This window comes from Haliotis rubra, unplaced genomic scaffold, assembly GCF_003918875.1.
Source record: "Haliotis rubra isolate DU_JTF1 unplaced genomic scaffold, ASM391887v1 Scf29, whole genome shotgun sequence".
Lineage (NCBI taxonomy): Eukaryota > Metazoa > Mollusca > Gastropoda > Lepetellida > Haliotidae > Haliotis > Haliotis rubra.
This window is the reverse complement of record NW_025766957.1, coordinates 2,885,404-2,901,237: the sequence shown is the minus strand read 5'-3', so window position 1 is coordinate 2,901,237 and position 15,834 is coordinate 2,885,404. Positions and strand designations below refer to the sequence as shown.

The following is a 15,834-nucleotide window of genomic DNA, read 5'->3' as shown; positions in this document are numbered from 1 at the left end:
GGTATATTCAGTTATGTTCTGTTGTCTTAATTCATATTCAAGTTATGTTTATATCGTTACAACATTTTCTCATAGAGGCAGGGATTACTTCGTTCCTCTGTCCATTTAAACATATCCATTGTATTTACAAATAATAAACTAAAATAGTAATGTAGAAGCTTTCATCATCGGAACAACAGGTAAGTGGGGAAAACACTATTGTGGAAACTCGTGGAGATAATCTCACGATTGTCCCTATCTCATTGATAAAAATTAATGCATTTGTTTAGCCAGTTAACAGTAGCCAGCCAAGAAAGTAGAGTGTATTGCAAGGGTTCACGGTGTACTGGCTCCCATTATGTGCATTATTTAGCCTGTACACGTTGACCTTGCCCTTGCTCAAAACGTCAGGCTATCACAATGCGACGTTCTGTTGCAAGTACTCTATCACTGAACCTGAAGCAGTATGAGAAAAAGAACATCTGGATTCAGAGTCAGTGTAAGCGGTGAAAGTGTCACCTGGGATAATAGTTTCCTCACAACTTGGTGTTGAGAGCGACTTCATCGTAAGTCGGCGGCATGGGGTCATCGTTGTCAAACACGGGGTTGTCAAGGCCGCAGGGTTCAGTTCCGGCGCTAGGATTCATATTAAAAGAAAGGTCACTTCCTATGCTGCCAATACTGCCATTAGAGACTGTATGAATGACAGGCGTACGGCCATTCTGCCGGGAACTGTCAAGTGAGTTGTCGTCATCTGAGTCCTCCAGAGCGAGGCTAGGATGGCTTCCAAGCGCGCTGGAGAGGGCGATTGCAGCGAAGCTCTCAAGACCCGGATATAAACTGCTTCTTCTGCGTTTGCCTACAAAAAGAAATGGACATAAAACTCACATTTATATTTAGTTGTTTCACAGTATGTCACAGCAAATATATTGTTGCCTTAATTTACATAATATCCAATATTCATTGGATGTTCGCATCCACCACAGCATCCATGCATGGCGGCTAAAGTGTTTTTCAATTGTAACCATGTGTGGAATCGAACCCGGGCCTTCGGCGTGACGAGCGAACGCTTTAACTACTGGGCTACCTCATCGCCCGATAAAGTGTTTAGAAAGGAAGGGTGTGTCCTAATTTTGGTTATACCAAAATGACTCAGATACAGTCTTGTAATTAGTGTACTGAATAGACAGAACACCACCCTGTGGGTTGTTTTGTACCCACATATGTATCCACAATTGTGACACAGATGTACTATACATGTATTAGACTTTCCTTAACCCAAGAAGGCCTTTCCCGAATGACCACCTGGTCACGAATACCTTTGGCTATAAGTAACAACACGGCAAACCAGTACAGTATATTCCGACACTATCAGTTTCGACGTTGAACTAAACATTACGTTAGTGTTACTGCAATGTACATACCTCCTGGTCCACACAGATTGATTTCGCTCTCTGTAGCACCATGCTTCCGACAGAGACCTTGTAGCTGTTTCAGTTCCATCTGTAGGAAACAATCATTGTCAATGAAGAGCGATTCTCAGCTTTATCGGCAAAACAATGACATCAGATGCCAAGTTCGACAGGGGATATGACAACCCGAAGTAATTATCATGAAACTGTATATCCTTTAGCAAATACAATCTTGTCTAGTCGATATATACATGTATAAATGAAACATATATTGTTCGGATTCTTAATGAAGAAACAATAATAAACATACGATTGTCTGATCGGTTTCATCACAAAAATTGAAAGCATCACAATCATTTCTTTCCCCAAGTGAAGATTAACATTTTATCTTATTAAAAAATAATCATTTCTCTCTCGTTAAAATTTTGTTGGTTCAGTCGTCTAAGGAACCACAATTTGATAAACAGAGTTGCTTCCCTTACAGGTGCCAGAAACTTAGGATCGTAGCTTCGAATCCCAAATACGCATGGTTATGTTTTTCCCGTGATCGTGTGTTTCTTGTTAAAGAGACGTTAAACCAACCTTCTCAGATTTTGTGATCTATTGTAGTACTGATTCATCCTTGTTTACCTTGTATGATGAAGACTTGTCGTTAAGATCTTTGGATTTCTTGACGGACAGCCTCAGCCTCTGTTTGACGATCTTGAGCTGCACGTGGTCCTTCTCTTGGATCACCAAAACAAAGCCTGCGAACACACACGCTCATGGGATTAGTCTTTAAGCAATATTACTTGGCTTTAAATCTTAAAAGTGGGCGGTGAAAACAGGTTGATAATTAAGCTTCAATGTGATTTCTTTTTGGTGGTCGGTAGAATTGGTATTACACAGAATAGCCTCCCTTAGTTTTCTGAGATCCAATGTTGAAAATCATGTATTCTCCCTAAATATTCTCCATAAATTTTCAAGCAGCATACACGCGCTCGTGGATTCCACAAAAGGCATAGTTTTTGGCCTTCCGTATACATTTAACTGACAGAAACCGAAATATTGTTCAAAACAGCAATCATTAAACAGTAATTAAGACTAAACTTGATCAAATCCATCAATCATTCTAAAGAGTCTTACTGTTTACTATCCTGACAACTCTCCAGGGGAGGATGAAGATGAGGATTGTAGCAGCTTCAGTACCCGGATGTGCCCAGATACCCTCGTAAAAAGCGACGTCAAGACACCAGGACACCGTGACCACAAACACGTCGAAACACTGTCATGAAAAAGACCCGAAAACAATAAGCTCGCCATATCGTGTTATGTTTTCTATTCATATACTTCCTTTGACCTGTATAACAATGTGTGATGTTGACTTAACTGGAATAACGCTCTCATCCATTCACTGATCCAACCAAGCCACTCGTTCTTCAATTCACTCACTCACCGTAAACATTGTCATACTTGATATACACCAGACAACATCAGATAAGAGTGAGTGAGTATGGTTTTACGCCGCCTTTAGCAATGTTCCAGCAATATCACGTCGGACGACACCAGAAATGGGCTTCACACATTGTACCAATGTGGGGAATCGACGGCGTGGAGAGCAAACGCTTTAACCACTATGCTATCCAACCGCCCCACATCAATAAAGAGATAGATCAGATGGTCCTTGAATTTTCATAATCACCGTTACTTTGACTGCCAATTTGCCAATTCAGTCAACATTGGCCTTGAGCACTTACCTCTAGTTTGTGATGCAATAGTTTCCTGCCCATGGCAAAGGACTTCAGTAAAGTCTGCAATGAAAACATGCCAACATTGTAAATATATTACGTCATCGCCAGAGAATCTCGGTTATCTGCCAGCACCAAGGGGAAATAGCGATGAAAACAGACATGGACTTGAGAAGGAACGATGCAAATTATGTCGAATACACATTGTATAATATACATTGAAACCTGAGAAGTCCAAACACCTTAGGGGGTTCGGAACAAAGGAAAGCCCACTGTTACAGTATACAGAAATTCGATAATCCGGACAATATCACTGGGAACGGTATTGTCCGGTATCACTGTATGTCCTCGCCTAACCTTAATGTAGAGATGTTGTTTTGCCCGTGGAACCAACTAGTGGTGTACTAAATAGAACGTTGGCCAGAGAACGGAAGTCGTAGGTTCCATCCCTTGTCAGTGTCATACCGATCCGCGTTAAAGGATGGTACTTATTGTTACCATGCCTGGCGCTAAGGGGGTAAGACAAGAACTACTCTCCGGACAAACGATCTAACCATTAGACCGTAGGGGCAGCCATATAATTGAGTCAGTGAGTTTAGGTTTACGCCGCTTTTAGCAATATTTCAGCAACATCACGGCGGGGGACACAAGTAATGGGCTTCACATATTGTGCCCACGTGAGGACTCGAACCCGGGTCTTGACGGCTATATAAAATAAATATGAAAAGATTTATAATGACATACCTCCAACAGCAACATAGAGAGAATGGCCATACTCCCCAGATGAAAGGCGTGCGTGAGTTCATGCAGCAGCGTATGGCCGTGTCCGTCGTCTCCCTCAGATCCTCCCGCGGCTCTTTTAGCCCTTCTGTGTATTATTCCCGACTTCATAAACGGATTAGCTAGGTTCACCTTCAGCGGCTCACCGGAAGAATTTTGCTGCGGTACTGTACCGGAAGCGGAAGTGGTCGTATGTCCTGGTACTGTGGTTGTTGAGACAATAGGTAGTCCACTCTCTAAATTGGTCACAGGAAGGCTTGGGGCCGAAGTGTCCGTGAAATGCGTGAATGGAGCAGTATGGACACCATGTCCATCCTCGTTACCATAGTTACTGAGTTTTTCATAAATCTTTTCCAAATCTATATCTTCGGGATTAGTTCCGTTTAAGAGGGGAACATGTTTCACTAACACAACTGTGAGATCCTCGTCCAGAACGTGCCAGTGATGCAAGTCCTCTGAAATAACAATGTATGATGTTAGTGACCATATCTTAACATCTTAGCATCTTTCTAGTGCCATCACACGTAGTATTGCTATATTGTTGATCTGCGCATGACGCAGTGGTAATAGCTATAAGATATGACTCGTAGGTATTAAAAACCCACTAATTCCACTTCAACACAACGAACTTAGCTGTTAATCGCCGCTTTGAATGAGTGCTTTATTGCTACCTTAACAAACTCACTCATTCCGATAGGTGTGGGCAATGTGGACAGAGGTTCGCCTGTGACCGTAAAAGCTCCGTAGCATTGCTTCATCATGTGTCATGTCCTGTCATGAACACACACGCGACTTGACATAAAAGCTGTCATTTTGCTGACCACAGCATTAAGTATTACTTATTTTCTCACTGACATGCAAGGGGGTAGTGGTCACATGCGGTTGTCACAGTCACATTTTATAGACTGTTAACACACTGTACATTCGAGTGTTTCTCAACACTAGAATGTGTGTGATGGACGGGCTTGTCACAATTGTAATGGGCCACGTGTTGTCTAATCTAATGCCCCGCCAGTTGATAAATAATTTGATAACAAACACACTAGAAACATATGGCAACGCATAACATCTACTTGTCACAAACACTTAACACACAAAAAAAAAAAAAAGAAAATTAAAAAGATGGAAAACAGACAAGGGGAAATAGGATAAAATATAATGTACAAAATAGAAATAAAAACACATACAGGGATAAAACCAAGTCTGTGATGATTTGGGTTTCGTCAATTCCTTAAAATGTTGGCATTCTCTGGGCTACTTTCTGTTAAATTGTTCGACTATTTCAGCCTTTCTTATGAGCTATATCAAAGGGTATGAAGCATGGGCGAGCTAGGGTCGACGCCGCTTTGAACGGTGTCGCATTTGTACAAGGGTGTCAAATGGTGGTAGATGTTCACAACTCCGGAGCAAGCTACGAGCACAGTTCTGGGAGGACCACGCTTTGACAATGATAGGTTTGTTGTTTAACGCCGCACTTAGCAATATTCCAGCCATATGACAATGGTCTGTAAAAAAATCGAGTATGGACGGGACCATCCAGTGACTGACATCATGAGCATTTGCAACTGGGACACGATGACCAAGTCAACCGAGTCACCGAGCCTGATCATAATCACGGCGGATCTGGGACTCATCTGGGACCTACGGTCATACGTACAAGGTAGAAAACAGCGAATTGAGGCGCATAAACTAAATTTACCTTTCATAATTAGAATATCACAGATGATTTGGCCAATGACACATGCTGCATCGAGGGCAGCCAGGGAGCACACCAGTATCAAACACACATGAGTGTGGAGGTAGGTGGAGAGCCTTTTCCTTGCCCTGAAAACAAGAGAGGGTTTAGATGAAACAGGTTCATATCTTGGAAACCTGCGATGACTGCGTTTACCAGACCTTGAAGGAGGACGCTCATTAAGTGTTATCGAGCACTTCATCTCGTCATCTGAGGACACACTGATTGTACATCCCAATTTTAATATGATATTTCTAAAAGAAAAATATTATCGTTTGAACTGCTCGGAAACACACCTTTGAAAAAGCGGTCAATTTATGTTTTAACTGAGGCTGAAACACACCGACAAAACATGAATAGGGAGAAACAAGCAGGGGTCCAGTTTTCGTTATTAGAAAGCGAGACAATGTCACACAATGCGGTCACGCTCTAAGCTTAAGAGACGCATCGTGTCTGATCTGAACAAATACAAAGATTTCAAATCCCTTTCACAGAACACTATTTTTTCCATGTCAAGAAAAACGTATTTGTCGATGTTTGCCGAGAGAGTCACATATATGATTTAACAAGAGCTGTGTTTATTTCAACACAAGAGGTCGGGAACATCTTATGCAAACAAGTTAAGTGTGATGTGTTTTAGTGGCGATGAGCATCAGCAGCTGTTTGCCGAACACACACCGCAAATGAAACGTGTTGACAAACAAATCTGGACAAACACATGGTTCACTGTGAAGGCATGACTTGGGCAATGCACTTGTGACAAATATGCATAAATGTTTATTGAGTGATCACAAACATGTTAAATGCGTTTCTTTTGTATAATATTAATTTTTAACACTGTCACTTCGAAGATAATTGCAGAAAACATTAACTGACGTCGTAAAGTTCGTAAGGATAATACATTTGGATCCTATAAATGCTCCTGATAATATTTTTCAACTGAAATTGCAGTGAAAAAGTTGTTTCTTAAATGTAACAAGAGCCAAGAGCTTAAGCTTATATACAACAGTTAAGTGACAAATTTAGTAGAGAAGTCATCACTATCAATACAGCCCGAGGGTATTGGTGTTTACTAAACGTATAGACGATGACGGCAACTATAATGATATACTGACCACTTGTAGGTTGTATTCGACTTTACAACGTTCCTAGTATTATAAATCAATGGCGCTGATCTGCTAGGGACATGTTATATGACTATAGGTTTACATTTGCAAGGTGAAATCGTTAAGTGTTTGTGACAAGTAGATGTTATGCGTTGCCATATGTGATGCTTAACGAATGAATGACTGACTTTAACGTCTCTTTTAACATTATTTTATTCATTTCTTGACATTGATTGTAAGACATAAGTCAAAGCAACAAAAACCTTTCCCTAATCATAATAAACCTAGACCGTAAGACACCGACTGTATCATAAGTTATTGATACCAGTTGAAATGTGTTTCATCTGTATCTGAAAGAATGCTGTGAGTGGGGATGCGCACCCCCTCACCCCTCCCGACAATTTTTTCTCTGAGGAACATTTCCCCTAACCTTTGGACTTTATGATATATATATAATTTCTCTTTAATATTTGTAACATTCATTCGATGTCAGTCTACTATTCAAGTGTTGACAGGGAAAGTGTTTATGCCAATTTTTAAAAAAATATGCACTTGACTTTCTATGAGAATCAGTAATATCATTATAAGAATACGTAATGTATAAACATAAATATCCCAGTCAAGAGGAGAGCCGTGTGTACGGTACTTTTCATAACAGTTATTAATGAATAATAGTGTTCAGACTATGCTGTGAATGTGACTGTTGCATTCAACGATATCTATGGTATGCCACAAGGCCGTTCATCACATCCCTAAATCCACGTGAGATTCGACCTTCACCTTGCCTTGTCACAGGGCGCAGTGCCCTCTGACCTACAGAGAATGACGTCGATAGTATGGGTGTCTCGTGACCTTGCGTCCGTATCAGCCATGTTAGCATTCAGCTAAACGTGTTATTTTTTCTGAAATTCGATCCGGGTGAGTGACATGTGGCTGACACACAACATTAACATGTTGACATATTGACCAGAGGTCCCAAGAAACAACCAACTCCTTACACCTAGTTTTCTGAACCATATTTTCGTTCGTCTGATGTGCCTGATGAAGAAAATTGCTCCCTTCATAATTGCATTGTTTTTAAAACATAAATGGTGACTTCACTGCACTCTAGTATGCACTCCAGTTTACAATTCATTACTGGAATCACTGTTTGATTTACACAGACAGTTAAATATACTCCCCATCAAACGTTTAGACTCACTAGTGTAAATGTAGCCACTTACTTAAGTCAACCTTTCTTAACTAGATTTTGCAAAATTTTCCATACTGTTTAAAGGTACTGTTTACACATGAACTGATGTATTGTAAAACAAATTCGTAACGTTGAAAAGATTATTGTCATGGGTTAAAGAAATGATGAACTGAGTGAAATTGGTGAATTTTTAACAATTTTTTACACAACACAGCTGTTCACGTGCACGAAAATTGCACATGCTTTTTAGCAATTAAATGCATGATCCTCGTGCAATTCATCTGCATAAAGTTTGCAGTTGGTTCCCAAAAGTTAGTGGAGAAATTCATCTTCGATGTAACCATACATATATGCATAACATATAGTGAGTACTTTAAGTGAGTCTAAACTTTTGATGGGTAGTATATCTCACAGTAATGCTGCCTTCTGGTCTAAACACTGGTATCAAAATGTGGCGAAATATATTTATAATTAAAAAAAAGCAATTTATTTTTCTTTGTGTTTACCTCCTTTGAGTTTTAAAACGAATTGGAACCTAAAGGCGCAGTGATAAGTACTTATGAATGGCTCTAAATGTTGCCTAAATATATTTTGTGTAAAATGGATTAGTCATAAAGATCTTTTATACTATACTTTTTTACTATATTCTTGATTGATCATTCTAAACAAAACTCAGAGTTAACGATAGGTCGATAAAACCTTGTTCCAACTATGAGACAACAACAGTTCTGTTCACTGATTATATAAGAGAGTAACCCTTCCTAATGTTAGCTGCCCAACAAACAGTTGACCGCAACGAATATAGCAGCATCCTTAACTACCAAAACGTGCCATCAAACAAAAACACACACATCTAAATTAAACACGCACCTTAATCCCAAGATGTATACAACGAAACCATAAACACTCTTCCATACAATGCCGACAGAGACTGTTAATCAGTGGTTTAGTTAAGCCCAAGACGACCTAGAAGGTCACGGATATATACTTACCAACTCGCATAGCATTCATGTTTAACTTCCGGAGGACTATCTTAATTTACTTCATTGATGTAGATGAAGCATGCACTCAACAGCTTTATTTTGAATTCTAACACAAAAAATACGTTTCAAACGACTTAAGCTTACGGAGTAAACACATAAGTAACAATGTGCTTATATTAGCTTACATGTGGGTGTGGCAAACGGATTGTGACAAAAATAGAACACGCTGTATTATTTTATCAAAATGAAACCATATGACCTTGGAAGAATTAAAACGGCATTATAATTCCGTTTTATTATTTAGATACTTGCAAAACGCTTTGCAATGTTGTTCCAGAAGCTTTGGGACGACTAGTATGAATAGGAACAGGCTTTGGAAGCCTAAGCAGTTCTAAGGCCTGTCATGTGTGTTTGTTGAGTAAGTTGCATTAACTAAATTATATCTGCAACATGTTATACTTTCAACACACTCGAGAAACACATAAGAGGATCTTGAGGAATAGGTTGGCGATTTTTCCACGGCATCAGATGAAGATTTAATTTCTTTTTATTACTTTTTATCGTTGAACCCATTTACCTGAATGTGCCGCTTCACCTTGGTCGAATTTAAAACTCAATAGTTTTGCAATAGTTTTTAATCATTGCTTGTTGTTTAACGCCACGACTGAATATCCCAAATGTATGGCATAGGCCTGTAGATCATACAGTCTGCACCAGTGATCTGCACCTAATGATGTAACTTGTACCTCTAATGCCGCAGAACGTGGCCAGGGTGTAACAAAGTTCAGTTCAGCATAGCTTTTGAATCAAACGAGTAGCATACAAAGATTAAAAGAAGCAGTTTTAAATCGGCACAGACATAGTTCATAATTGTTCAAATGGATACAATAACGTAACACTCGTTTGTTACCTTTTCACCAATGGAACCTTTTGAGGCACCGCTACTGGCTGTTGGCTCCCATTTTGAGGACGACTCCGAAGCTGCCTTTTTCCTTTAGCCTTATTCTTTACATAGAGTGCCATGGACACTGACCACTGAACATTGTCCACTGTCACTGTCAGTTTACATTTATATCCCAAATTAAATAAAAAACGATACGGCTGATGAAACACATTCATCCTTTTCACAGCAAGGATAGGCAAACTGAATATATTTAGCTCATCAAAGAAAACATCTGCACACTAGCTTTGTGTAGAAGCTAGCCTCGATAACTTGATGCATGATTCGAGCATCTGCTGATGCAAATGTACGTTAGATGGACATGCGGATATGAAATGAAAGTGATGACTGATGCAATCACAACACGAAGGACACACACGTGTTTGTATTGTTGAAATTATTACATAAACATCTGATAAGTGATATTTTTCATATGATTGTATGATGTAGCTGTACTGAGCTGTCAACACGTTCATGTGTCGTCATCTGAACATTTTTCATAAACATAGTCTGTGTCTTACGACATGAACTTTGGTCAACGTCCAGCCAGATAATCAAGCTTCACACGTCAGTACTGTTTCCTGTGACATCTGACCTAAGTCACCAAGTGTGGTTTGTTGTTTTTCAAGGTCTCCAGTGACATGTTGATGTTTCATGTTTTCTTTTTTGACTGAACATTGTTGTGTTTGAGGATGTATCCTGATTGCATGTTGTTTTCTTCGCAGGTTCACCATTGAAGGATACACATGTACTTGTCAGTTAACAGAAGGTGATTACGGGATGAATGTAACTAATTCATGGATTAAATCCACGCTTTCTTTAGGGGAAATATGAATGTAATACTAAAGTCTATGTTTTTGCGCGCTTAAAGCTAATATGCACGTCACAGTCTAAGTTCTTTTCGTTATGGAAACATTTCAATTACGACAAGATTTTGATTTTATTCATAAGGAAACCTGACATGCTACGTTCCAATAAACTGTTATCATACTCTACAACTATACATCAAGGAATGTGAGGTATGTATGGGAAATATCCATAGGTCAAACAGGTGTATGTATGTATGTATGTATGTATGTATGTATGTATGTATGTATGTATGTATGTATGTATGTATGTATGTATGTATGTATGTATGTATGTATGTATGTATGTATGTATGTATGTATGTATGTATGTATGTATGTATGCAAGTTCGTGCAAGTGTTAAAATGAAAGACTAAAGTCACGATTATCTGCCGAAATAGTTCCACCTGACATAAAGACGAAACTAGCGATAGCAGTTATGTGAATGGATTAATACAAATCATTGATGACACCAGGTGTTAGCGAAACGGGTAACAAAACAATGTAGATCATGGTTCTTTACGAAATGTGTTACTAACATAATAAAACTCGACATTCAAATGGAGACCATTAAGTAAAACGTCACACCAAAACAATTGATATACTCACTAATAGGATGAAGTAAGACGTTGGTATAAAAACTACAAAAATAAACAGACACCAGAATCGCAAATCCACTGTTCCACCATCTCAAGAAGCATTATTTATGTCCAATTTATACTTTACATATGGAGAAAATGTGCAAAAGAACTCATATCCTTTTCCTTGAGTTTATGTATGGTGGGTAGGAAACAGTAAACCAGCGTAAAACAACATGTACAGAAAGGTGATAGAACAATGGTCATGGATACAGAATGACGTTAAAAGAGAATCGTTAGTTAAAATGTCACAAGGGATCCCAAAGTTAATCTCCAGAGTATATTGTCGTAACTTAACTTTATGAGAAAGGTTCATTTTCTAGGACTGTTTCCTTCTCAGGAATCCAGCCAACCTTGCGACAATCTCCTTCTTTAACAGGCTACATGATGTATCATGTTCTATTCATACTAAACCTGATGCTTTTTTACGTTATTCATTAATGATTGTATGCATTCATGTCATAGGTCACTAAATCGCTCCGTACTTAAGTCTGCAAGTTGGGACATCCGGTTATAGGATATATCTCTTCTTAGTATCCATTCAGCGTTGCTGTCATTGTTGACATTGTTGAACATCAATTCTCATTTTTTTCTTTTAATCAGAATTGACACCTGCACACGTTCAATATATCACCGAAATAGATCTTTAAATATATCTCTCTATATATCTACATCTATCTCTCTCTCTATCTATCCATAAACATACATACACGCACGCATGCATACACACGCATTGATTGCGTATCACAGTGCACACATAAACAAATCATTATTTATTACGCAACACTTTCCGAATTAGTAGTATGTATAAACATTCTGACAAATTTCCTGAAAGGCAGGTTTCGTGTTTTATAAATGTTAATATAATTTTATAACAGCAATATTGATACTTTCGTCACATGTCGTACAGTTCACTGAAATTAAAACTGTATAATGATGTATTACAACACTCACAAATTCGTTAAGCATGACGTTCCTGATTTAAATATGATAATAAAAATGAAACAACATTAATAACAGTTTCGTCCCATGACGCCCTGTTTACAGTACCTTCTGATTAGCGGCTTTGGTTGAGGGTCGAAGAAGTCTTGAACTTTGGAAGGATCCCTGGATTTTTGATCACTTATTCTGACTTCACCGGTTTTGGAGTATCGTCCCATCTTTAGTCACTGTCTACTCGCAAATGGCACAATCACGTTGTCAAGATACTATCAAGATGACAATAAATCAGCCATATCGCCATTAATCCATCTATTTGCTTAAACACTTGGATGTGTCGAGTTTTTGCAATGACCTATAACCGCTCCTGGTAGTTGAAAACGTACATATGATAACTGGCCTTAACGTTACCCAACACACGACCAACAGCAAGTTTGCATCCAACGAGGTTAAGGAACACGATTGACACTCGCTCTTGAATTTGATCCATGTTGTTTCTTTAAAAAGGTTCTCAGCACGATGTGTCCTATTTTCGGAAAAATCACAGGCACCATGCCTGCATTTTAGGAGGCACCGATGTTTAAAAATAACACACCACAACTAAAACTGGTTCAAAACGCCCAGCAACCAATCACTACTACAATGGGTGTCGCTTAGAAAAGCAAGTTTCTTCAGTCAGTATCCAACAGGTTCTGTCCCGTAGTGACAGCTGAAGAATCTGTGAGGAGCACAAGCCACAAAATCCAGCCACACCAAAACATATAAATTCACCAGTCATATAAATCCATATTCATCAGATTAAAGCAAGACCAACTCCTTCTTGTGAAAAAACACTCGGCCACTTGACAGTTGTAAAAAACCGCCTCACTTCGTGTTGTTTAACTTTGATGTATACGTGCAACCAAAACAAACCTTTACCTAACCATTTCACTTAATCCAAGTCCTGAACATGACCCCACGAAGGAGAATTTCTAAAAATCCGATTAAAGCAAGAAGCAGGTCCCTGTTGGACATGGGCCACCACTGTGCAGGCAGTAACCTGTTTGACTGAGGCATATTTTTTTCGCCGGCAAAAGCTGTTTGAGAGCATCTCTAATGCGGGAAGCGGCGGGCCAGAGCCCCACTCGCTACGTTGTCAATACCTGCCTTGTTTTCCGGCTGTTAACAAAACACTTATTGATAACTCATTGGTCTTTTTAGTTTGTTTAGCTTAAATACGCATGTCTTGATACAAAAAGGTTAATCTTATAAGTCATCGTGTTAAATTGTTCGTTATTAACGAACACACATATAATGAAGTGACGGATCTAAAGAACTCTCCCCGACCACATGATGTATATTTTACCCGAAATTTAACGAACTGCGGTTATAACGAATTAAAGTCAGTGGTCCCTTTGGGTTCGTTATAACCGTAGTCTACTGCAGTTTAATTAACAAGAGTTCATTTTGAAAGATGTCGTGTTAAAATGGTAACCGGATGGTGGGACATAATTCAATGAACAAGAATCATCTTGTACTTCTTAAATTCGAATGTAGGGGCATATGTTTCATGCTCAGATACCCTTCAGTAATACTTACTGAACGCGATAACAACACAGATTAAACTTTGAATTCTAACCCAGGACATCCGAGAGGTTTGCGACTTTATCATTCTGCATTTACCTCCAAACATTTTACTCTCGCGTTGTGTGCCATCTGACCGACAGGTGTATACGTGTACGTCCTCCTCTTGACACATTCAAGTACAACGTACTTTGGCATTGTGAACTCATGTTTGAGGACAAGCGTTCTTAGATATTCAAGGACAGTCGATGTTGACCGAACAACCTTGTTTTTTGTCCTGACTATATCTGACAGACCATAGTGACATCTTTGGTTAAGGGGTCACATCGAAAAATGTTTTACCTTACGATGAACTTGCGGTCAAATATAAAGGCCTTCTGTAGAACTTTCAAACAGATTGCACTGAATGAGAGTAGGAAAAATACAAAAAATGTTATGACTTGAAATACCTCGTTATATTATAACATAATACTTTGTCCCATACGTAAACTGAGTATACATCATATAAATGACACCCTTACGTACCTTGTGTGTATATAATATGAAACGTTATACCATATCTAACTTGAGTATACATCATATAAACTGATACCCCATACGTAACTTGAGTATATATCATATAAAGTGACACCCTATACGTAATTTGAGTACATATCCTTAATCTGGTATCCCGTACGTACCTTTCGTATACATCATATAAACTGATACCCCATACGTAACTTGAGTATATATCATATAAAGTGACACCCTATACGTAACTTCAGTATATGTCCTTAATCTGGTATCCCGTACGTACGTTGTGTATGCATCATATAAACTTTAGGAAGTTGAGTACATGTATTTTAAACTATTGTTAAATCGCAACCACAACCCGCCCATGTACGTTAGTTTCAAAACGACAATAATGGTTTTTAAAGTTTGGCATAACTTGAATGTGTTGCGTTTCTACAATAAGCCCATTCTTTACATCAGTGTCCAAATGCAATGTGCGCACGTTCATATGTAAATCACGTGCGTATAAACTGCTAATTCATATGTAAGTAAAATAGCCTATGCACAACTCGCTCATAGGTACAGGTACATCGAGTATATAAACAAGGGGGTTAGGGTTCATTGTTGTTAGCATGTCATCGTACCCCGAAGGCGCAGATGGTTGTTCTCAATATCAATCACTGCATTGCCTAGTCCAGACTCTATGAATACACAATGCCATTTAGAAAGTGGATCAATGTAACATATATTATATATAGGATTACACTTTCTTAGTAAAGTACAGAGTTTAGTACTTTTGTTGGGCTGAGTCCCAACCGGGATTCGAACCCACACCCTTACAGTTCGAATCCCGGATGGGACTCAACCCAACAAAAGTGCTAGAATCTGTACTTTACTAAGAAAGTAATCCCAATTATAACATATGTTACATTATCCAGACTCGATTTGTACATGTTTCCAACATACAACTGGCATGGTACTGAGTGCAGTGTTGAATAAACTAACAAACAAGTAAACAAACAAACGAAAGCGTTGATGACACATACTCTACGCTAACAAAATAAACGTATACATCCCGTGTGTTAAGCTTCTTATTCAGGTGCGAAACAGTGCAAATCATATTCATATTTGTGAATCGGCAGGCCATCGGTGGGCTATGATATCTACATGACACTATCTGCATGACATCTTTGAAGATTTATCAATCACAGATGTACGAAAGTTCATTTCTGAACAACGTCTTCCTCAAGTGGTTTTTTAAAGGAAATGAACTCTTGTAAAACAAAAAAACATATTGAACTATGTTGAATATTTGTTTGATTCTGGTATTTTGTTGTTTAAACATCCTCCAAATATGAAGAATGAACTATGTGTCATACAGACACACCGGGGAGATATGATATGAACTGTAATCTGGATTATCAATGATAACTATTTCTTTGATAGGAAGATTCTTTACAGTAATACTGCAGATATCCTGGTTGATAACTGCATTACTACAC

General features: G+C 38.7%; 1 protein-coding gene across 1 annotated transcript; it reads right to left on the bottom strand.

The window, feature by feature from the left end:
• Positions 1 to 515: 515 nt before the first annotated feature.
• LOC124281879 lies at positions 516 to 12,498 on the bottom strand. The gene is made up of 8 exons (XM_046717895.1): positions 12,389 to 12,498; positions 5,598 to 5,722; positions 3,863 to 4,353; positions 3,128 to 3,181; positions 2,517 to 2,655; positions 2,022 to 2,137; positions 1,404 to 1,482; positions 516 to 838 (listed from the first exon to the last, which is right to left on the bottom strand). The coding sequence occupies exons 1-8, from the start codon at positions 12,496 to 12,498 to the stop codon at positions 516 to 518; spliced, it is 1,437 nt and encodes a 478-aa protein (XP_046573851.1).
• Positions 12,499 to 15,834: the final 3,336 nt, after the last annotated feature.

What these genes read in the sequence shown, in the direction of transcription:
- LOC124281879 (XM_046717895.1), bottom strand. Translation starts at nt 12,498, where the DNA reads ATGGGACGATACTCCAAAACCGGTGAAGTCAGAATAAGTGATCAAAAA. An exon ending in TGATATTCTAATTATGAAAG is followed by an intron (nt 4,354 to 5,597) that starts GTAAATTTAGTT and finishes TTGTTATTTCAG; the next exon opens with AGGACTTGCATCACTGGCAC. An exon ending in ACAAGTCTTCATCATACAAG is followed by an intron (nt 1,483 to 2,021) that starts GTAAACAAGGAT and finishes TGTTTCCTACAG; the next exon opens with ATGGAACTGAAACAGCTACA.